General features: G+C 40.7%; 1 protein-coding gene across 1 annotated transcript in view; it reads right to left on the reverse strand.

Annotated features, from left to right (window-relative positions):
• Positions 1–22,725, reverse strand: part of CRHR2 (corticotropin releasing hormone receptor 2) — a 303,929-nt gene extending 281,204 nt beyond the window's left edge. The window contains exon 1 of the mRNA XM_063452732.1: positions 22,525–22,725. Within this exon, the coding sequence (XP_063308802.1) occupies positions 22,525–22,557 (33 nt within the window). The 5' untranslated portion in view covers positions 22,558–22,725. The remainder of the gene's footprint in view (positions 1–22,524) is intronic.
• Between the last annotated feature and the right edge of the window lie 621 nt (positions 22,726–23,346).

Genomic DNA, 23,346 nt, shown 5'->3' on the forward strand with positions numbered 1-23,346 from the left:
ACTATATATATATATATATATATATATATATACATACATACACACACACTACACAAACACTCACTGCATTCACTATACACTCTGCATACACTATATATACACACTACACAAATACACACTGCATCGACTACACACACAGCTCCCCTGTCTAAATACACTTCATCCACTACATGTGGCATGTATATTTTGTGCATTTACCGTTAGAAAGAGTTTATTTTTTCAAAATGGTAAATGTACAGAATATCGGCAAGTTATCGGCTATCGGCATGAAAGTTCACAGCTTATCGGTATCGGTATCGGCTCTAAAAAATCAATATCGGTCGATCCCTAATTGTGACCGTCTTTGATTGTGTGTGTGTGACTGTCTGTGATTATGTTGTGTGTATGTGTGACTGTCTGCCTGTGTGATTGTCTGCCTCTGATTGTGTGTGTGACTGTCTGTGACTGTGTGTGTGTGTGCCACTGTGTGTGTGACTGTCTGACTGTGACTGTGTGTGACTGTCTGCCTGTGATTGTGTGTGTGTGTGCGTGCGTGCGTGTGTGAGTGACTGTCTGTGACTGTGTGTGTGTGTGCGTGTGTGTGTGAGTGACTGTCTGTGACTGTGTGTGTGTGTGCGTGTGTGTGTGAGTGACTGTCTGTGACTGTGTGTGTGTGTGTGTGTGAGTGACTGCCTGTGACTGTGTTGTGTGTATGTGTGACTGTCTGCCTGTGATTGTGGGTGTGACTGTCTGTGAATCTGTGTGTGTATGTGTGACTGTCTGCCTGTGTGATTGCCTGCGTGTTTGACTGTCTGCCTGTAACTGTGTGTGAGTGACTGTGTCTGACGGTCTTCGCCCTGCAGTGAGCCGGCAGCCAGGATATGATGTCATCGCGGCCTCGGCATCATTACAGGGCGTGCGATGGAACTGTGCAGAAAGAGCACAGAGATCCCAGCAGCAACCACTGACCACCAGGGACTGAGGATCCACTCCAGCCCTTCTAGAGCAAGGTAGGGAGGCAGGGTGGACCTCTTAATGATTAAATGTGTGTATGTATGTAATATTTGTGTGTGTGTATGTGATTGTGGGTCAGTGATTGTGTTTGTGTAAATCTGTGATTATGTGTGATTGTGTGTATCTCTGTGTATGTGTTTAGTAGATAGCTCCCTTATTTCCTGTCCTTAAATATTGCAATCCCACATAAGGATAACAAATAAGGGATTTATCTGCTAAACAACTGAAAATAAGAAAAGGGCATTTTTTTATCCTTTAGCTGTTTAGTAGATAATTCCCTGAATTAGTGCCCGTATGTGAGATTTCCATATTTAAAGATACTAAATGAGGGTGTTGTTTAGCAGTTAGCACCTTATTTGGTGTCCTTAAATATGGCAATCCCACAAAGGATAGCAAATAGGAGTTATCTGCTAAACAAAGATTGAAATTAAGAGGTGTCAGCCAGCCCACAACAAGAAATCTGGGTGGCTAATGTGAATAATATGCAAATGTGTAGTCAGATGCCAGCATGCAGAACACAGCATGCTGGCATCAGACAGCCAATGGCAGCATATTACCCCATCCCCTAGTGAGAAGTTTTACTGCTCCCCCTCCCCCTCCTGTTTTGACTGTGGTATCTTATGTGCCCCCCCCCCCCATATATATTGTTCCTAGAGTCACCACGATGTCTGCATGTGTGTCAATGTGTATCTGTGTGTGACTGTGTTTGTGTGTATGTGTATCTGCATGTGTGTATGTCCGTGTATGTGTATATGTGCAGACATCTAAAAATCTCGCCAACACTACACACAAATACACTCATGCATTTCAACGTCAACACTACATACACACCCCACCATTATATATAACCATACCACTGCAATCAAATACCACACAACACACAAATGCATGCTTGCATTCAAACGCCAACACTACATACAAACACACCGCTACATTCACTCACATATACTCCATACAAAAACATGCATACATTCAAACACACAAACACTGCTTAGTGCTAAATACATAAAAAAAAAAAAAAATTGGTTGTTTTTATATTTAAATTTGAGGGGGCAGGGGGGTGCCAAAAATAGGACCCGCCCCGGGTGCCCAATGCTCTAGGTACGCCCCTGCTCCCCACCCATAAAGCGCTTCAGCTTGCTGAATTTCATCATGGGTGAGGAGTATCCCTTTATAATGGCAGTTTATAAAAGTGCTAAGTTCTATGAGAAATCAGCACTTTTAAAAATAATTAATTAAAACACCCCCTAGCTGTCAATCAAACAGCCCAAGAGGATTCTCCCTGCTTCCATTAACTCCCACGAGCTTACAGAAGTGACAGGCTCGCTCTCCCACCTGCATGCCTCCTTCTCAGACCTCCTTCTCCTTCACGGATCGGAATGCTGTAAGTGCACATGCACAAGTCAATGTTACACGCATGAACAAGCATGTGCATGCACAGAGGAAGAGCTTCAGAGGCTTCTCAATGGGGCTATTTCCCCATGAAAAGAGTGCAGCTTTTGTAAGCTCTTTTAAGATATACCCACAATGAACACAGGCATGAACAATTCATGTGCATAGTAAGTGGGGGTAAAAGCTACTAAAACATATACCAGCTCCTTTAGAATACTATATCCCTGCAGATTAACTAATGTGTAATGTGCCACAAAATAGAGATAAAGATGAACTGGAAATTACAAAGTTTAAGATTAGCTATAGATTTATATCAAATATTTAACATCAACAAATGACATCACAATCCAGCTCAGTGCTGGCACAGCCAGGGCACACAATGCAAATGAGGAAGATAAATAGAAAAATCGTTTTTCTCTGAATGTTTTCTGTATGCCGGCTGCCAGGTGGAGAGAGCACAGCTTATAACTGACAGGGGATTGGAGGCGAATGGTTGCAAGATAAAGAGATGCAAATTTAGACATTTATTATTTTTTGTAATCTCACAAATATATCTCGTTAAATATAAGGGGTACGTCATATTTCAAACCCCCCTAATATACATTGTTTGCCTTCATTGCAAAAATCAGAGGAAACGTGAATGAATCTTAGAAGTAGGAGCTGCAATTGAATATTCTGCTTCTAAATGGAAACACACTTTATCGAATAATGAAAGATTAGCATCCTCACACGCCTGACATACACTTAATGATGACGGAGGCAGAGGCCGATTAGCCAGTAATAAATACATTAATCATGATCTTTTCTGACTTCCTCAGACGTGCACTGATTAGTTACTGAGATATGTCATGGAATCGGCAAAATCCACTCAAATTTAAATAATAATAATATTAATAAAGAGTTTTTTTTTGTCTGTTTTATCTTCCACATATATTTAATCATAGGGTATATGTGACAGCAGCTCACACTGTAGGGAACACAGCAGCTCACACTGGGGGGAACACAGCAGCTCACACCGGGGGGAACACAGCAGCTCACACCGGGGGGAAACACAGCAGCTCACACTGGGGGGAAACACAGCAGCTCACACTGGGGGGAAACACAGCAGCTCACACTGGGGGGAAACACAGCAGCTCACACTGGGGGAACACAGACGCTCACACTGGGGGAACACAGCAGCTCACACTGGGGGGAAACACAGCAGCTCACACTGGGGGAAACACAGCCGCACACACTGGGGGGAACACAGATGCTCACACTGGGGGAAACACAGCTGCACACACTGGGGGAAACACAGCCGCACACACTGGGGGAAACACAGCCGCACACACTGGGGGAAACACAGCATCTCTTGCAACCTGTTTTTTTGCTCTCCATAAGTTTAAAGGGTAATCCAGACGTGGACCCCTTGCTCACGGTGCCTAGGGAGATATCAGTTATGATGCCTAACAAGGCTGAAACAATCGTCTGGGGTTGCTGTATCTCTCGTGCAGAGGGAACTTGCTGGCATTTCAGATCTGGACTGCCCGTATGGGTGGGACCAGTCTTCTATGCTTCAGAGATGTTCTCTCTGTAATGGCACAAGATGATCTAAAACCAGCTTGAGAACTGAGCAGGGACCCACCGAAGGGCAGGCTATTTCAGTTGCTGTCCATTCTCAGAATACTCTTGCGACCTGTTTTTTGCTCAACACAGCAGCTCACACTGGTGCGAACTATTTGCCATTGGGTAAATAGTTTGTATTTGAATCATTCAGGCTCAGATTTGAAGCATTAAGTCCATATTTCAGCTTTCTGGTGGTGTTTTGGCCAGCTGAAATTTGGACCTAATTCAGATTAATTTGCATCCTGAATTGCAAAATCCAGAAATTTGTAGTCTGAACGGCTCCGTACACAGCCAGATGGTTTTGCCTCATTCTGTGTAATGGATATCAATAATACTCACTAATGTTGATTCACTTTCACCTAAACAGAATATGAGAGTGAAACCCAATTTTTATTATATTTTTTCCATGTTTTTTGATGATAACTAGGAGCACGGACACAGACATGGTTATTCAAAGTAATTTTCAGATTTAAAACCAAATTAGCTGAATTGGAATTCTCAGTTTAGCCACTCTGGCCTTACATTTGACGTTTATTTTGAATTTTTCGTTAAATAAACAACCCCATGGGGGGCGGGGCCGGACAGCCGAGCTGGATGGCAGCAAGAAAGATCAGCTCTGGCAATCTATCTGCATTTAAGCCCTGAAACTGAGATTTTTAAAGGCTATATCGACCAGCAACGGCGGCCCTCAGTGCACAGGGGGCACTGGATCTGAGGAGAGGCTGGCTCCCTGAGCTTCAGTCCCTTGGAGGAGAGACCTTCATGATCCCGGTGGAGGCCTACTCCGGTGGTGAGTGGAGCAGACGGCCGCTGCTCCGCTGCCCTGCCTAACAGTGCCCAACCAGGGACCCAGGCCAGCGAGGAACTGGCCCTGTCCCCCCCCCTCTGGACCGGTGGGGGTGATCCCGGTCCTCACCCTGGGGCCCTGACCGCTACAAAGCACCCAGGACCAAACAACACTACCACCTCGACCTGCTGCCTGCATCAAAGATGGCGGAGGACACGTGCGCCAGTTCGGTGCAGGAGAGACTGAAAACTATCTCCCTGCACCACTCGTAACCAGCGCAGCTCACAGCCCCCAACCGACCCAGCTACCGGAGGTGCAGCAGCCACGTGTCTCGGTGCCCCAGCACGACAATCATCCTATGGAATTCACCACAGGACACTGGAGCCGGGCGGAAGAGACGGAGACACAGCCAAGCGGCGCACACCATCAAAAGTCAGCCTGCGACACCCTACTCTCCACACAAACCACTCCTGGATTTCCAAACAGCATCTCCGGACCAAAGCAGAAGGAACCGCGACACGTACAGAGAGCCGAGATGCAGAAAGTACACACACAGCCCACAGGGGGCATCAGCTACACAGGGGCTCACAAGGACACTCTGCTAATGTGCTCCACTGACTTACCTGCATAATAAGTATATGGCACAACCGTAAGTTAGTCTGTCATGATGAGCCACCCTTACTATTACTAAACTAAACCCACCTAAGTGTGGCTATAAGGGGCCTAAGGGGTGAATCCTATCCCCATTTAAAGCAACCACCCAGCTTATTATAAGCACCATACAGCATCTACCTATCTTGCTTTAGGCTGGAAAGTTTAATCTACCTTTGCATATTAATCGACTCACTAATCACTCACTGCTGCCACTAAGCTATAGATACAAGATTATACCTGTTATTAGCCTGTTTCAAAACATAAAAATGTGCATGTGTTCATTACCCCTTCCCTCATTGTTAACCTGTGTAAGTATCCTTGAAGCCTTTCATGTAACAAAAGCTGACAATGAACCTGAGGATTGCCGTTGGGGTACCTCACGCGAGTATGTTTTATCTATATGCACTACAAAAATAAAGAATTAAAAAAAATAAAAATAAACAACCCCATAACAATCAATAAGTGTGTTTTGTCTTTATTAAATTCTGTTTTTGTTAATTTCATTAATTTGAAGACATTATTAGTGATAAGTTTAGGACATTGGCTTTGCCACTGTAAAGAACCAAATATGGGGGAATCTGGTGACATTCTAATTAAACCCCATGATAATCAGAATTAAACACATTTCCTAATAGTTTAATTCATGCATCATTTCATTATTTTCCAAATAACATTTTATTTTTATAAACACAATTCCATATAGTTCTTGCTTCAGTTTTAATTAACATTCTGTAACGTTAAGCTATGATTACAAAACTAGTATTATAATGCACACACATTATTATCAAAATAAGAGAGAAAAGCAAAATAAGATAAAAATAAACATATTTTATTGCCTTATTTAGTCTATTTATTTTTAAGCCCACATTTATTGTTTTTTAAATGTGTAATTATTACATAAATCAATTTAGTAATTTAGTAAATCATTAATGAAATATGTTATGTTATATACCTTTTAGCAGGTTTGTTTTTTTGAGACGACTGTTTACCCTAGTAATATTAATGTGCGGGAATCAGCAAAACCGCAGTACCTTAGAGAGGTAATTAAAATGTACATTATATATTATTCCATACGTGTGGAAAGCAGGACATGTCAGGATAGAAAGGAAGCCAGCTGTCATGTATGTAAAATAAATTATTTTGCATAAATTGTTTCCATTACCCTACTATTCTCCGGTGTCTGCTGAGATGTCTGAGCAATCTTGATGTCGGGCTCACAGAGAGTAGAATTATATAAACGACTTGGTGTTGCAGTTAATACCGATTTCAATTCCCAGAGTAGGGTGCAGGAAATTCATGTAGAGTTCATGGTATTTACAGCTAAGGATACAGGCAGAGGGAAGGCCACCTACCTCCCGCTCGGTAATTTTCATTACTATATGTACGTTAAGAGGCTTTACACATTCCTCTGCATAATCTTCATAGACCTGATTCTTCAAAAAAACACGTTACATTGTTTATATCAGATACAAGATGGAAGGTTGAGCAATTTATAAATGATTTTATACTTGCTGCTATGTATCTTTCATATTATGTGATATTTTTAAATTAGGTTATTGGGTTAGTCTTAGGGCAGTGTAAATGTTAATAGTATTAGGGTAGTGTAGCTGGCGATGGTTAGTGTAAGTGCAGGGTAGTTAATGGTTAATGGTAGGGTAGTGTAGGGGTTAGTAGCCAATGTTAGAGCAGTGTAGGGCTTAGTGTTAATGTTAGGGTAGTGTAGGGGTTAGCGTTAATGTTAGGGTAGTGTAGGGGTTAGCGTTAATGCTAGGGTATTGTAGGGGTTAGTGTTAATGTTAGGGTATTGTAGGGGTTAGTGTTAATGTTAGGGTAGTGTAGGGGTTAGCGTTAATGTTAGGGTAGTGTAAGGGTTAATGTTAATGTTAGGGTAGCATAGTGCAAATGTGAGGGTAGTGTAAGGGTTATTGTTAATGTTAGGGTAGCGTAGGGCCAATGTGAGGGTAGTGTAGAAGTTAAGGTTTGGGTAGAGTAGGGGTTAATGGTGAGAGTTAGGGCAGTGTAGCAGTTAGTATTTGGGCAGTGTAGGGATTAATGTTAGGGTAGTGTAGGGGTTAAGGTTTGGGTAGAGTAGGGGTTCATGGTGATACAAGATGGAAGGTTGAGCAATTTATAAATGATTTTATACTTGCTGCTATGTATCTTTCATATTATGTGATATTTTTAAATTAGGTTATTGGGTTAGTCTTAGGGCAGTGTAAATGTTAATAGTATTAGGGTAGTGTAGCTGGCGATGGTTAGTGTAAGTGCAGGGTAGTTAATGGTTAATGGTAGGGTAGTGTAGGGGTTAGTAGCCAATGTTAGAGCAGTGTAAGGCTTAGTGTTAATGTTAGGGTAGTGTAGGGGTTAGCGTTAATGTTAGGGTAGTGTAGGGGTTAGCGTTAATGCTAGGGTATTGTAGGGGTTAGTGTTAATGTTAGGGTATTGTAGGGGTTAGTGTTAATGTTAGGGTAGTGTAGGGGTTAGCGTTAATGTTAGGGTAGTGTAAGGGTTAATGTTAATGTTAGGGTAGCATAGTGCAAATGTGAGGGTAGTGTAAGGGTTATTGTTAATGTTAGGGTAGCGTAGGGCCAATGTGAGGGTAGTGTAGAAGTTAAGGTTTGGGTAGAGTAGGGGTTAATGGTGAGAGTTAGGGCAGTGTAGCAGTTAGTATTTGGGCAGTGTAGGGATTAATGTTAGGGTAGTGTAGGGGTTAAGGTTTGGGTAGAGTAGGGGTTCATGGTGAGAGTTAGGGCAGTGTAGCAGTTAGTGTTTGGGTAGTATAGGGTTTAAAGTTAGGGTAGTGAAGTGGTTAATGTTAGGATAGTGTAGGAGTTAATGGTTACTGTCATGGTAGTGAAATGGTTAATGTTAAGGTAGTGTAGGGGTTAATGTAAGGGTAGTGTAGGAGTTAATGGTTACTGTCATGGTAGTGAAATGGTTAATGTTAAGGTAGTGTAGGAGTTAATGGTTACTGTCATGGTAGTGAAATGGTTAATGTTAAGGTAGTGTAGGGGTTAATGTTCCTTTAACTGTATTTTGTATAGAGTTTGGTCCTTACGGCAGCATGACTACTTAGAAATGCATGTTCGAGGTGTGCCCCAGATCCCCATTTTTTCAGTGTATATTTGGGATGCAGACCAGATTCCTTTTGGCTGAGCACCCTTCCCACCCACTATGGTTGCCCCTTTGGCATTGACCAGGAAACATGAATTGAGGAGTCGCAGCAAGTATTGCAGTCAGCATGTTAATCTCTCATGTTAAAATTAGTGCAGGACCCACCTATATTGGGGTACTGTGATGTAGTGGTGACCATACGGTGTAACGGAATCCCCATATTTGTTTGTTAAGATAAGTGATTTTAATTAGCGTTGTAAAATGTCAAACTGCATTTTTGTGTGTGTGCTGTTCCTTTATCTGTGTTTTGTACAGATTTTTGTTTACAGCAGTACCACCACTGAAAAAAGCATGTCCGGGTGTGCTCACCAATTCCATTCTTTTTCTGTCAAAATGGACTCACATAATCACATGAAAGTCAAGCTCTAAATGCAGTCTTGAAGGGACGTCACCATCCGAACCCTCTTTACAGCAAAGTTATGTTCCCTGGGTGGCCTAACTCTATCAAATTTTTATTTTTTAAAAACATCTGCAAATAAAATATAAAATAACATCAAACCCCTATGTGTTTCCTATGTCTTGCACAACAGGATGAAATTCAGGATGTTGAGACAGCTTTAAAGGAGCAGTGTCATTTCTCTCTAGTAATAGACGATAGACAATGCATGCTCCCTGGGACTTAAAGTGTTAATCCAAAGCTTTCGAAAAAAACATTTGGTAAAGGTTGCGAAAGAAGAATTATTGCAATGTTATTTATAGAGTGCCAGCATATCCCACAATGCACACAATAAAAAGGCACAACACAGCATGCGGGTTCTGATGATGTAACCGGATTAAACATACAGTCATTTAGTGAGAGATCAAATTTAAACATAGAGGAACAAAAGGTGAGGGGGGTCCAGTTCAAAGCAGCTTCCAGCTAAACGAAGGCATCTCCTTTTGCATGCTCAACTTAGAACAGAAATAGTCTGATTGCATGGAATTTGTAGACCGTGAGGACACCAGTAGACTCTGTATGGATAGTGTATGACAGACCGATAGATCAATTACATTTATGAGATGGCAACAAGGAACCCAATACACAATCAACAGCATTCCGGCTCTAGAATAGATATTGATTGTGGTGAATTATTAGTTTCTCTGACAACATGATAAGTAGTCTGTGTTTTAATACATACTACAGATATGCACGAAAAAAAAAATTGTGTCAGTTCATAAATTTTTCACTTCGGGGCGCCCGAACTTCAGAAACTATCACTTTAAAATTAAATGATAATTACAAACATTTGGTAACAAAATGTGGACGCCATTATTCCCAATTATTCCAAAGGATATCAAACTATGGAGATGTTTAGCAGATAAAACCATAATTTGGCATTCTTAAAAATAGTAATCCCACATAAAGGTACAACATTAGGGAGCTATCTACTAAACAGCTGTCTGAAAGAGCTTTATTTTTCATTTTGACATTTCAGCTAATCAGTACATAGCTCCCTAATTTGGCATCCTTACGTGTGATTTACATAATTAAGGGCAATTCTACATAAGGATACCAAATTAGGGAGCTATCTACTAAATGTGTGTGTCCTAATATGTTTTACACCCCACCTCCTATAGACTGTAAGCTCGTTTGAGCAGGGTCCTCTTCAACCTATTGTTCCTGTAAGTTCTTTGTAATTGTCCTATTTATAGTTAAATCCCCCCTCTCATAATATTGTGAAGCGCTATGGAATCTGTTGGCGCTATATAAATGGCAATAATAATAATAAAAAACAACTGAACAATTAAGAAAAAAAAATGTTTTCTTACATTTGTTGTTTATTTTGCATAGTCGAGTCCCTCATTTTGTAGCCTTAATTATAGTAAAACCACATAAGGATACCAAATTAGGATCTGCTAAACAGGTGGGAAAAAGGTAATTTTCTTAATTTTGTGTTTTTAGTTGCTTAATAGATAACTCCTTAATTTGCTATCGTAATGAGAATGAATGGATCCAAAAAATGTAATTTCAGATCGTTCAGAATGAATTTGTCTAATTTGTTCATTTCAGTTTGTAAGAAATTTTGAAATTCTGATGCTTCCGAATTGCCAAATTCACTTAAATTCGAAACAAAACGAAGTGCATATGTCTATTATATACCTACTGTACATATATACACACCAAAATACACGCATACAGTGCCAAATGAAAAATGGATACATTTAGCAGTTCTAATACAAAAGGCTTCTGATCCTTTTCATATCTTGCCAAGATGACCAGCATTTTCAAAAACTTCAATTACTCTGCTATTCTAGCAGATACCTTAAGTGGACACAATTGGCATTCCAGTTGATTAGAAAATGAATCCAGGCACTCCAATTGAATTCCAAGAAAAAGGCAATTTATTGGAACCAGCAGCTACAAAGCGACGTTTCAACCCCTAAGGGTCTTTATCAGCTTGATAAATAACCCTTAGGGGTTGAAACGTCGCTTTGTAGCGGCTGGTTCCAATAAATTGCCTTTCTCTTGGAATTCATTTGGAGTGCCTGGATTCATTTTCTATTTTTACTATTATATTTGGTCCATTTTGGTACTGGGACATATCCAGTGAAGCACCCTGGATTCCTTGGCAAGGGGTGGAGTGCACTTCCATCAATTTTCTACATTTTTCCAGTTGATCAGAGACAGGGTATACATAATATGGTATTTTAAATATATATTCCTACACGGAAACCAATTCGGATCAGATCAACTTTTGGAAGTTCAGTGAACTCATCCTATTCTTTAAAGTGTTCGAACACATGCAATTCCCTGGAAAATCAAATTGATTTGATTTTCATTCAAAAAGGCTTAGGTCCCACAGTTAGGCCTCTAGCAAAAATAGATGATCCTGTTGTAGTTCGGTCAAGTAATGGTCCAACAAGTTGAATACAGGGATCAAACCCATTGATTTGGACGCCTGGCTCGTTTACTTGAATGTCTGGCCTTCTGTAATACCAAATCTTTTAGATGTACTTTTTCTGGATTTCATCTAAAAAGATCCATTTGTGAGGACAGACCAGGAGAACCCAATAGTTTTCTAATGTTGATAGGGAAACAATGAATGGTACTAGACATTTTAGAGTGGCCTTTTATTGTGGCCAGCCTAAGGCACACCTGTGCAATAATCATGCTGTCTAATCAGCATCTTGATTTGCCACACCTGTGAGGTGGATGGATTATTTTGGCAAAGGAGAAGTGCTCACTAACACAGATTTAGACAGATTTGTGAACAAGATTTGAGAGAAATAGGCCTTTTGTGTACATAGAAAAAGTCTTAGATCTTTGAGTTCAGCTGATGAAAAATGGGGGGGAAAAAAAGTGTGGGACAAATACAGGATAGGTCAAAATTCAGAGAAGGTAAATAACTTATTTGTTAGTAGTTACATTTTTCTGTTGTAGGTACATATTATAACTGAGACTTGGGATATCAATCATGGTTAATTTCACAAAGGAAAAACAAGTCGAAATATTGGAATCTTGGTGGTGTTTTGACAGTTATAGTGATAGTTATAGAGATATCGGGATATGACTGAAAAATGTTTACATCCTGTAATAGAAAATCGTGAACAAACCGCCTGCACTCGAGCAGAACAAGGAGAATATCTGGGCAGAAATTTGAGAGCTAGAGCCTCAAACATTAACTAATGTTATGAACATCGCAATCAAAAGAGCCCAACTACAAGGAGCTCTGGAGTTCAATTAAAAGATTCAATCTTCTGTACATAGTCAAATAAATTTCCATATGTTATTGTATTTAATATGATTGAAATTATTTCATTAATAAAAATTGTTCTTGATTCCTCAAACCCTGCTCTAAATTTTGGGCCACCTTGTACAATAACGCTTAAGACAAACTGTCTCCAATAGGAACTAAAATGAAGAATTAAAGTCTTTTTTTGGAGTTTGGTCACTGGGTTACAAAGATGTAGGAAATGAAACCATAAGACAGTGCTGAAAAATAGTTTTGTTTAGCTATTTTGGGCAGATGTACGTAACGTCACTTATCACCTCATTGTGTAATACTAAACCCGCGAGGGGACACTATTTGTTGACTTTAAATGAATCTGTCACCAAAATGCAAATAGCATCATAGCAAACTGAAAGAAAAAAAAACACTCCTAAGCCGCCTGCACCAGAAACCTTTAAAAAATACCCGTTATACATTTACAGCTTAGCATGAGCCTGCGAAAACAGAATGATTTTATTCTACAGGAAGAACTTAGATAAACTATAATCTCCAACCATATGTCCTTTAACTCCGTCACAACATGTTATCTGCCTGGATATCACCTGATGTAACCTGGTGTTATGGATGGGTAAAGAGGCAATGCTGCAGCCCACAAACAGTTAAAGAGTTAAAAGGCATTTTTCCATTTGAATATTTTACAAAATATTTTATTTAATTACTCCACTGTATCTTTGAGACTCAGTACACATGTATCTTTTTCAATATTTTAAGGCATTTAATGCATTTACCCAGACTAACCATTTTAGTTAAATATGTTTTATTTATTTTTTTAAAACAGAAAAAATGCATAACACTTCTTTAGGTAAGTATAGAGTGACTTGTGGATGGATGGGTGGATGAGACTGGCAGACGGACAGGGAGACAAATAGGGAGGCAGACAGAATGATGGACAGGCAGACAGGCAGACAGGCAGACAGGCAGACAGGCAGACAGACAGATAGAAAGAGCCTATAGACTGTAAGCTCATTTGAGCAGGGTCCTCTTTAACCTATTGTTCCTGTAAGTGTTTTTGTAATTGTCCTATTTATAGTTACATCCCCCCTCTCATAATATTGTAAAGCGCTACGGGATCTGTTGACGCTATATAAATGGCAATAATAATAAGAATAGATAGATAGAGAGAGATAGACAGACAGACAGACAGACAGACAGACAGACATACTGATAGATAGATAGATAGATAGATAGATAGATAGATAGATAGATAGACAGATAGATAGACAGATAGATAGATAGATATACTGATAGATAGATAGATAGATAGATAGATAGATATACTGATAGATAGATAGATAGATAGATAGATAGATAGATAGATAGATAGACAGATAGATAGATAGATAGATAGATAGATAGATAGATAGATAGATAGATAGATAGATAGATATACTGATAGATAGATAGATAGATAGATAGATAGATAGATATACTGATAGATAGATAGATAGATAGATATACTGATAGATAGATAGATATACTGATAGATAGATAGATAGATAGATATACTGATAGATAGATAGATAGATATACTGATAGATAGATAGATATACTGATAGATAGATAGATAGATATACTGATAGATAGATAGATAGATAGATAGATAGATAGATCATAGATATTGTTCTTAAATTGCTGTTTTGCAATGATTTCTGTTTTGCAATGATTTCTTGTGATGATTTTAAAAAATCATCTCCAGGTAGAAAGCAGTTAGTTTAAGGATCCGCATGTTGTAATTTGTAAAACGGAATGTTTTGTGCAGACGAAGGTTCTATAAACTCACTCAGTGGGAAACCTTGTTTTTATCGCCACAGATCATCTATCGGCTAGGCTTTTACTGCTGGAATAAATTCCCACTTGTAATAGAGATTATTATCTTCTCAAATTTCTATTCATGAGTCATGACAAATATCTCCACCTATAGGACATCAGGAGAAATGATTCCAACCATTGCTGCAGATATTACATTTACATCGTGAGTCTTGGTACCAGCATGGTTTAGGAATGAGAGTGGCTGAAATGCATGTACCTGGACCAATAATGGTTATCCTTGGTGCTCCATATTTTGTGAACTACATTTCCCAAGATGCTCAGCCAGCATTTAGGCAGATTGCAAACAATTCGTGATTCATGAATAACCGTTATTGGTCTTGATTTGACAACTTCCAATCTCGCTCTTTTTAAATAAATTGCAAATGTACAGGTACACAAAAAGTGGATACATTTATCACTGATTACCCATGAAGGATTAAAATATAAAAAGGACATTTTAACAATCCAAGGGCCGAGGCTGCCTTATGGTATATTATGTGTACCAAAATCCAGCAAAGCAATCAAAAATGGATTATGGTGATATCAGAACAACTTCTCTTCCTAAATCTGGACTACAGCAAACAATCAGTCTGGCAGTTCTGGCCCTATCACAGCCTTTTGGTGTAGAGGGTGAAGTGGTACCTAAAAGGGACACTACAGGCATCCAGACCACTTTAGCTCATTTGTGGTCTATGTGTTTGATGAAAACGTGATCACCACAACCTCAATCTTCCAAATCTGGTGACCCGGTTAAACCCTGGAAGTGACATCAGACAAGTAGCTAAATTTTAATTAGGACATTTTATTGCTCTGTTAATATTTAACTGTCCAAAATGCTTCTGATTGCTATCTGATTGGACAACAGGGATCGGGACTGATGACTTGTCTGTAATCAGGTTGCAGCAAGGTACATTAACAGTGATTTTCATTTTTTATTTTTTTAATCACGTGGATTTGTGACGGTGTGCCTGGAGGTGTGGCAAGGGGATGAGCTGTTACTTGCCATTTTGATGTCATAACACACTGCTTACCATTTAGACTTAAAATATAATTTAAGTTTAAAATATAATTTAAGTTTAAAATATAATTTAGAATTTAGACAGAAAAAAAATTAAACAAATATATTGTATTTTAAATACATTACTGCTAGCTGTAATGTCAACTTTTAGAAAGCAGAACGTTAGGATGAAAAGAGAGATTTGGGCTCAAGATAAGGACTGTCCCTCCTAAACAGGGACACTTAGCAGGTATGTTTTTAGGATTTTGCTTTTCGTTCAGTCACTTTTGAAGATCTTACCACTAGATAATTTCTTATCTAGCGATATTTTTGTATTCTGAGTTAATACTTTTTGTTAATTAAATAGCCGTTGTGATTGTGATGTATTACACAGCACAACTGATTATAAACACATTGTATACAGGTAAAAACAGAGGGGGAATTCAGCGCTTGTGGTGCTTGTAGTTTACTGGTACAGTTCAAAAGGCAGCTCAATCACCAAATGTGGGAATTCTCTTGTCCGGAAGAGAAAAAGGAGAAAACAGAAGGGTGGTTTAGCGCCAAATATGTCCTTTAAAAATGTGGGATAATAGAGAAAAACTAATAGCGTAGTATGTGAAATACAATTGGAGAAAGATGATAAAAATAATTCGCACACACTTTTTGTGAACTTAACTGCAGCTCCGACTTTCGCGCTTTTTGTAAGGACATATTTGGCGCTACACCACCTTCTGTTTCTCTAAATTGTATACAGGATTTGTGTGCCTGTATACATTAGATAACATCATTTATATAAATACATTCATGTCTTTCATTTGAAATGAAAACGGTACATCTCCTGACTGGTTAAAAACAAGAAAAAAATACTTTAAACAGGAACCATGTTTTTCAATTTTTAAAGCAATATTTGATATCAGGCTATTTATTTGTACTGTGTGTCATTCTTCAAAGGTTTCTCCAGCAGAATGTGTTTATGTGCATTCTAATTTGAGTAAACAGACTTTATTTGTTATTGTGTGTGAACTTTATAAATAAACCTACCCCGAACGAATCAGAAATACATTATCAGAATTACAAGAGCCGTAATTATGCTCTCATGAACGGTGATAGAACTAAGTTTTCATGTAGTAAAATCAACAGATCGCTGGAAAAAAAAATAAACATTTCGAACATATTGAGCTTGTAGTGAGGTTTAACGCTTTGCCTGCTGGCATAATAGATGGGCTATATATTCCCACTTCGTAAGACGGGTTGGCTTAGTTTTGTCAGTACGGTGACACAGGAGAGATATTTGAATAAATATGTCATTAATAATGTTAATGCCGTTAGGTCCATCGACAGGCTCATCTATTGTAACAATCTGGTCTTTAATAATCCCATTCCATACGGAATGTCCCACTCATTTAATGACAGCACAGTGTTATAGAGCTGCCAGCGCAAAATAAGCAGGAAATTCCATGCCGGTGTAAGGCCTTTAGGGACCAAGCTGTGATGACAGCAAGGAATGGAACTGGTCCATAAAGGGAAGCTATCATGAAAAATTTACTTTTATACAGTGCATTGTATATTACTACATGCTACTTTGCACAGCTAATTTTACAATTTAGTTTAACAGCTTTTTTGGGTTTTTTTATTCCCCCCCCCCCAGGCTTCAGACTCTCTGTCCGTGAGTGAAGGTCATTACCCTCCTCTAAAGAGTGTTACCAGGCTGCTGACAGTGATCGAAACAGTTATACAGATTGACTGCTGTCTGTAGAATACTCAGGGAACACAGCAACACATGCTGGAGAGAATACAGCAGATCACAAAGCAGATCACACTGGGGGGAACACGGCAACACACGCTGGAGAGAATACAGAAGATCACACAGTAGCTCAAACTGGAGGGAACATAGCAGCTCACACTGGGGGGAACACAGCAGCTCACACTGGAGGGAACACAACAGCTCACACTGGGGGGAACACAGCAGCTCACACTGGGGGGAACACAGCAGCTCACACTGGAGGGAACACAGCAGCTCACACTGGAGGGAACACAGCAGCTCACACTGGAGGGAACACAGCAGCTCACACTGGAGGGAACACAGCAGCTCACACTGGGGGGAACACAGCAGCTCACACTGGAGGGAACACAGCAGCTCACACTGGAGGGAACACAGCAGCTCACACTGGGGGGAACACAGCAGCTCACACTGGGGGGAACACAGCAGCTCACACTGGGGGGAACACAGCAGCTCAGACTGGAGGGAACACAGCAGCTCACACTGGAGGGAACACAGCAGCTCACACTAGGGGGAACACAGCAGCTCACACTAAGGGGAACACAGCAGCTCACACTGGGAGGAACACAGCAGCTCCCACTGGGGGGAACACAGCAGCTCCCACTGGAGGGAACACAGCAGCTCACACTGGGGGGAACACAGCAGCTCACATTGGGGGGAACACAGCAGCTCACATTGGGGGGAACACAGCAGCTCACACTGGGGGGAACACAGCAGCTCACACTGGAGGGAACACAGCAGCTCACACTGGGGGAACACAGCAGCTCACATAGACAAAGTTATTGCCACTTGCACCTAGATGTAACCATACCAGCTCACACTGGGGGGGGGAAACAGCAGCTCACACGGGGGGGAACACAGCAGCTCACACTGGAGGGAACACAGCAGCTCACACTGGGGGAACACAGCAGCTCACATAGACAAAGTTATTGCCACTTGCACCTAGATGTAACCATACGTGTTATAAAATATTGAAAAAGCAACTAAACTCTTTTTTGAAATTTGTTTCTTAAGCAGAATTAGTGGTTTAAAAAATAATCCAGTTATAATTCATGAAACGAGCCTTTAACAATGCAGAAAATTTCACCCTGAGGAAGGTGTGTCCAAGTGTCTGTGTTAGCATCAAGGCTGCCCCCATCATACACACACACAGGCAGACAGTCATACACACACTGACAATCACACAGTTACCTGTGGAGTTCATTGTGGAGGCAGTGCAGCTCCTGGAGACTGTTTGGTGGGGAAGCAGGGACTCCTTCCTGCTTCCCCTGCAACAGTTATCCAGCGCTTTTAGCTCTGCCCCTGTCACAGGGAAACTCCGCCCTCGCCACACGGTAAGCTCCGCCCGCCACCAATTTTTTACATTCCGGCCACCCATGTGTGAGCTGTATCGGCCGCAGGGCGCCCCCTGCTCCATGGCGCCCGATGCGGCCACACAGCTCGCACACCCCTAAGGCCGGCCCTGACCACGTACTGCTCCCTACACTGGGTTATTGGTTGTATTGACAAAGGTGACAATAGACAGGTCTTGTGTTATGATACAATGTAAACATAAATCTGTCTAGCAGAGGACAGGCTACATTTGGCCTAGGGGCAACTGAAAGCAAACAGCTCCATTTCAGACCACACCAGCAAACTCCCCTTCCTCTATTAACTGTTTATTAAATATTTTATACTAATGCTGCTAGAACTAGACACACAATCACAATGAAAGAATTGGGTTCATAATATAGTTCAGTATTGGGCCATAAGACAGCAGCCCACAATCCACTCTATAATACTGGTCATGGGGCAATTACCCATTTGCCCCCCTTGCCAGCTCTCCTCTGAGTCCGTGTGATTTCAATACTTAAAATGACTGCCGGGGCGGAGCCTAGCATCCAGGCAGAGTGGTTGTGCTGAACCTCAGCTCCAGCTTCACTCTGCACTTTTCGGGGGTAATCCCCCAACAAATCAGCGTAATCGCACACTGGAGAGGAGCTACCATGAAGGGGACACCCGGGGGTATCACCCGATACCAAAATCAAGCCTGTAACCCCCTGGGAACATGACAATCTGCACTGAGGCCTACCGGAGATCGGGCAGCGGGGAGACGACCGCTCCCCATGCTGACTGACCTGGACATGGATCCCTCGAGATTGTCACCTCCTACCCCCCCCCTGGACCGATGGGGGTCATCTTGGTCCACATCAAGCAACTGGAGTGGCAGTAATGAGCCAACCATACAACTCAATGAACCGCAACGCCAGGGCAGCCGAGCACATGGCGCACCCAAAATGGCGGCGACACGCACACCAAGCGAGCCAAAATGCCTACCTGAGACGGAGGATCACAGCAACATCCAGTGGTGAATAGATGCTGCTTTTGCCCGAATTCTGGCACAGGCTAGGAAAACGGCTGCAAGCACCTCAAGCGAACCTGCACTCCCTGGCAGATAAGTGCAAGCTAGACCGTGCCCACAGGGAGCAGAGAAAGATACCACCGCAAGGGCAGCCAGACCGCAAGACTGGAGCTGGGGTTGGGGGGAAGAGGCACCCCACTCCGGGTACAGCGACTATCCCCAAGCTAACCACGCAAGCATGCAGCCCACCCAGGCTGAGGGCCGCGAGGAGACTGCCTCCACAGCATCGACCACCCTGCAGGAGGAATGCCCGCCGCAGGCGGCGATGGAAAACCGTCTCCAACTGCACCCGATATGGGAATGCCTCGAACTCACAGAGCCCTTGAGTCAGTGGTCAGACGATGCCACCCTCTATAAGGGCCTGGAGCTGGAGGGGGTCCTCACCCCGCAATTGTCGCTCCGACACCCTTTGCCTTTCCATCCCTGATGACAACCTGTCGCGAACCGGCATGGGCTGAACGGGCTGATTTGCGAACACGCAGAGATTTCTAACTCTCTCCTCTCACTTTCTTTTTTTTTTTTATTTCTCTATATCCTACTTACGATGAAACGCTATGTTTATAATTATTGCCTTTAACGAAGCCTACTGTTTTCTCCTGGTATGTGCTGTTTACTTTAAGTTTACTTTGTGGGACAAATCTTAGCCATATGACTAATCTTATAGCTTGGGCAGCATTGTTGCTCTTGCAGAGCTAATCTAATACCCCAACACACTCCTGCACACAATTAACATGTACCTGAACGGTACCCATAAAAGCAAATGAGGGAGTGCCTGGGCTAGCATGCTTCTTACCATTTAAACTGAGCTTAAGCAAGCCCGTCCAGGCGTTACCCGTCACACCTGACTCATGTGTTATATAATTATTTACTAGTCATGAGGTACCGTAACGTGCGTAACCATACTAGCCTGTACACTACTATTAAGTGCTATTTTAAATGTCACGTGATGTATCGCTCTGTCACTGCTTACCACCGCACCTTTTATATAGTACATGGCATGCCTGACGTTTAACTTTGCTCCCACTGACCCACTAGAAGCACAATAACGCTATTCCTCAGTTCATATCGCATAAAATCTCATAGCACACCCTGTTATCTAGACTGAATGGTGTATACAGCGCAGAACTACCTGACTTTCGTTACGTATTACTACACTGTTGGACTTGAATATGTTTTTGCTACATGACATAACAAAACAACAAAAAATGAGGCATCACTATTCAGGAAATGTAATTTCTCACGTTAACGATGTACTAACCCTATACGGTAAAACGTTCTTGGATTTCCCTCTCTTTATTTTGTACCCCATCTCGTATGTCTCAATAAAAGAAAGATTGACAGAAAAAAATGACTGCCCACTGCTAACTACCCCCAATAATAGACTGTGATTCAGCTGTTGGTGTAAAACCTCATGAACCCATAAAGGACTCATGCTACCACCACTGCGGCATCTACATTGTTTTAAAGTAAAGTAAACGTAAACATAAACAGTTTAGTACAAAGTTCCTTGTCAATTAAAACATGTTAACTATTTTTTAACAGATTTTTCATACGTGAGAACTATCTTGATCTGGGAAAAAAGTCTTATTAGTGATCTGTCATAAAAAACGTAACTCAATACCGTAGCATACATGTCCAATAAATGTAATGACTAACTGTTCATTTTTTAATGTACGTTTTATATTTGTGTGGGGGGAAAAGGCACATGAACTGCGTTTGTACTCGTGTTAACTCATTATCAATATACTGACGTGTTTTCTCAGTTAAAATTAAATGTTCTTTTTACGCATATGTCACCCATTGTATTTTAAAGTGCAAAGCTAAAGGACATATCCTGGTTAGATAGATAAAATATTAATTTCGGATATACTGCATGATCTTAAAAAAATGAGTTATAGGAGCTGGAGTATTTTAGAACTTTTACCAACGTACTGCTTCCACCATCATGTCGTGAGCTGCTATCACTACCTGTCTCAGACATTAGGTCCAATTCTCTAGAAAAGTGATGGCTCATTTTGTCATCTGAGATATATGTGAGCCAGATCCCACAAGACTCTGCCAGGCTTTTTAGTAAAAAAGGAAAAATAGTTCATCAATATCGGCCAACGCGAGCCATTAAATGTAGAGTTTTTGCTTCTCACAGACGGATATCAGTGTATGTTTATTGTGCAAACTACCTATAGCTACCATTGAGAAGTACAAGTCGAGCAGAAGTCAAACAGGAATACTTTTCCAAAACAATGCAAAACAGAAACACTTGTATTGAAATGTGATGTACATACATTGCAGCTAAAAAGAAAAACAGCAGGGGATGTTACTTATTAGATAACGTTGATCAATATGTCATACTACGCAGTCTGTAAATGTATACAAAGCATGTATACCTCATATTGAGTTTGGAGGAAGTTTCAAGATAAATGAGCGGTATATAAACTGCATTTTGCAAAAGATATGTGATTTCTTTTTTAAATAAGACCTGGTTTAGTAACCGCACAAAAGATATTTTTCATAACAAAAATATCATATGGTTCAATAAAAGTATCCAAACATATTGCATGATTTAATAACCTAATCTATTAGCACCAAGCTGAAACAAACAGTGCAATATTAATATATATGAATATTGTTTTCAATGTTCCGTTATATGTGATAATCTCATTATATATTTTGACCTTTTGCCAACATAACACGGCTACTCACTAAACTCTATATAAAAAGTAGGATACAGAGCAAAGTTGAAAAACACAAGAAATATACTAAAGCGTTTTAAAAATAACTAAATAACTATATCAGCAATCGGAAGCGTTTGATACAACTGACCTTTCGGAAACATACACAAACATTTACGAGCAACACAGCTGTGTTTGTAGCTATCAAAAATACGTGAAGGGGGAGATTTCTCACAGATGTACCATCACAACTGTCAGAATGTAAGGCAACGTCCAACAATATATTAATACTCTGCTACGGAGATACATTAAAAAAAATTAACACCTTTCATGCCAGATTAACTATTTGGAATTAGCAAATTAGCCAATAAATCAGAATTCTGACCCACTGCCCAAGTTCTGCTTTTTATAAATCCATGCAGGGGGGCCCAACCCTGGGTGCCAATCAACCCAGGGACATTACAATGGCAGATAACAGTGTGCATTCCATCTGAGTTTTAGAAATACTTTGAGAGAATCATGCATCTATTTGCAAACATGAATTCAAACTTACTTGCAGCGTGAGAAGGACAATTGCAGATCTCATTGTCAGAGTCCAGAGGTGTGCTGTGGGTTTTTTCAAGTGTGTATCAGGTAGTGTTTATTTCTGCCTCTTTGACATCACTTGTCTAATAAATCTCAGGGCAACAGCTAAAGTGTTAACATAACAAGGTTTAACTTTTATTTGGCTGCAGTAAATAGACTTGGAGCTGTTCCCTTGCAGCCAGCTGAACACTGACTCACTCAGGTTCGGGCTCTATGTAGAGTATGGGAGGAGTCCGGAGTTTGAACACACACATTTTTATACAAGTTTAAAGCCATAGGAGTTTAATCACCTGAACTGAGAATTGCGAATGAACAAATGCATTGCATGTTTTAAGCCGAAACATCAACCAATTCTCTAACCATCTCCAGTCTTTTCCCAGCTTGGCTCTTTATTTTGTCTAATTCCCTACAAATTGAAATCCATTCCGGGGTATTCTAAAATGTCAGATTTTTTGCTATTTAAATCTGAAAATTCGGGCTAATTAGTTGAAGTGGAAACATTCTCCAACTCAGCAATAGCCTAATATATAGCCAGGTCTCCGAGATATATAGTTAGAGAGTTAGAAGAATATCATTATGTCAATGGGAAGTGTAGGCAGCGTAGACCAGTATATAGAATATGGTTCTACATACAATTCTACACCTTGGTCTGAAATGGGTTTTATTTTATAAGCTCTGTTAGGGAGATATTATCTCCTAAACTAAACGTGCAGAATTAATATAATCCCCCACTCGCGGCATTGTGTAAGGGGAAGTATGGGGCGGGGGGGGGGTTTAAAGAATACCTCCC

The sequence above is a fragment of the Pelobates fuscus genome, chromosome 4 (genome assembly GCF_036172605.1).
Source record: "Pelobates fuscus isolate aPelFus1 chromosome 4, aPelFus1.pri, whole genome shotgun sequence".
Classification (NCBI taxonomy): Eukaryota; Metazoa; Chordata; class Amphibia; order Anura; family Pelobatidae; genus Pelobates; species Pelobates fuscus.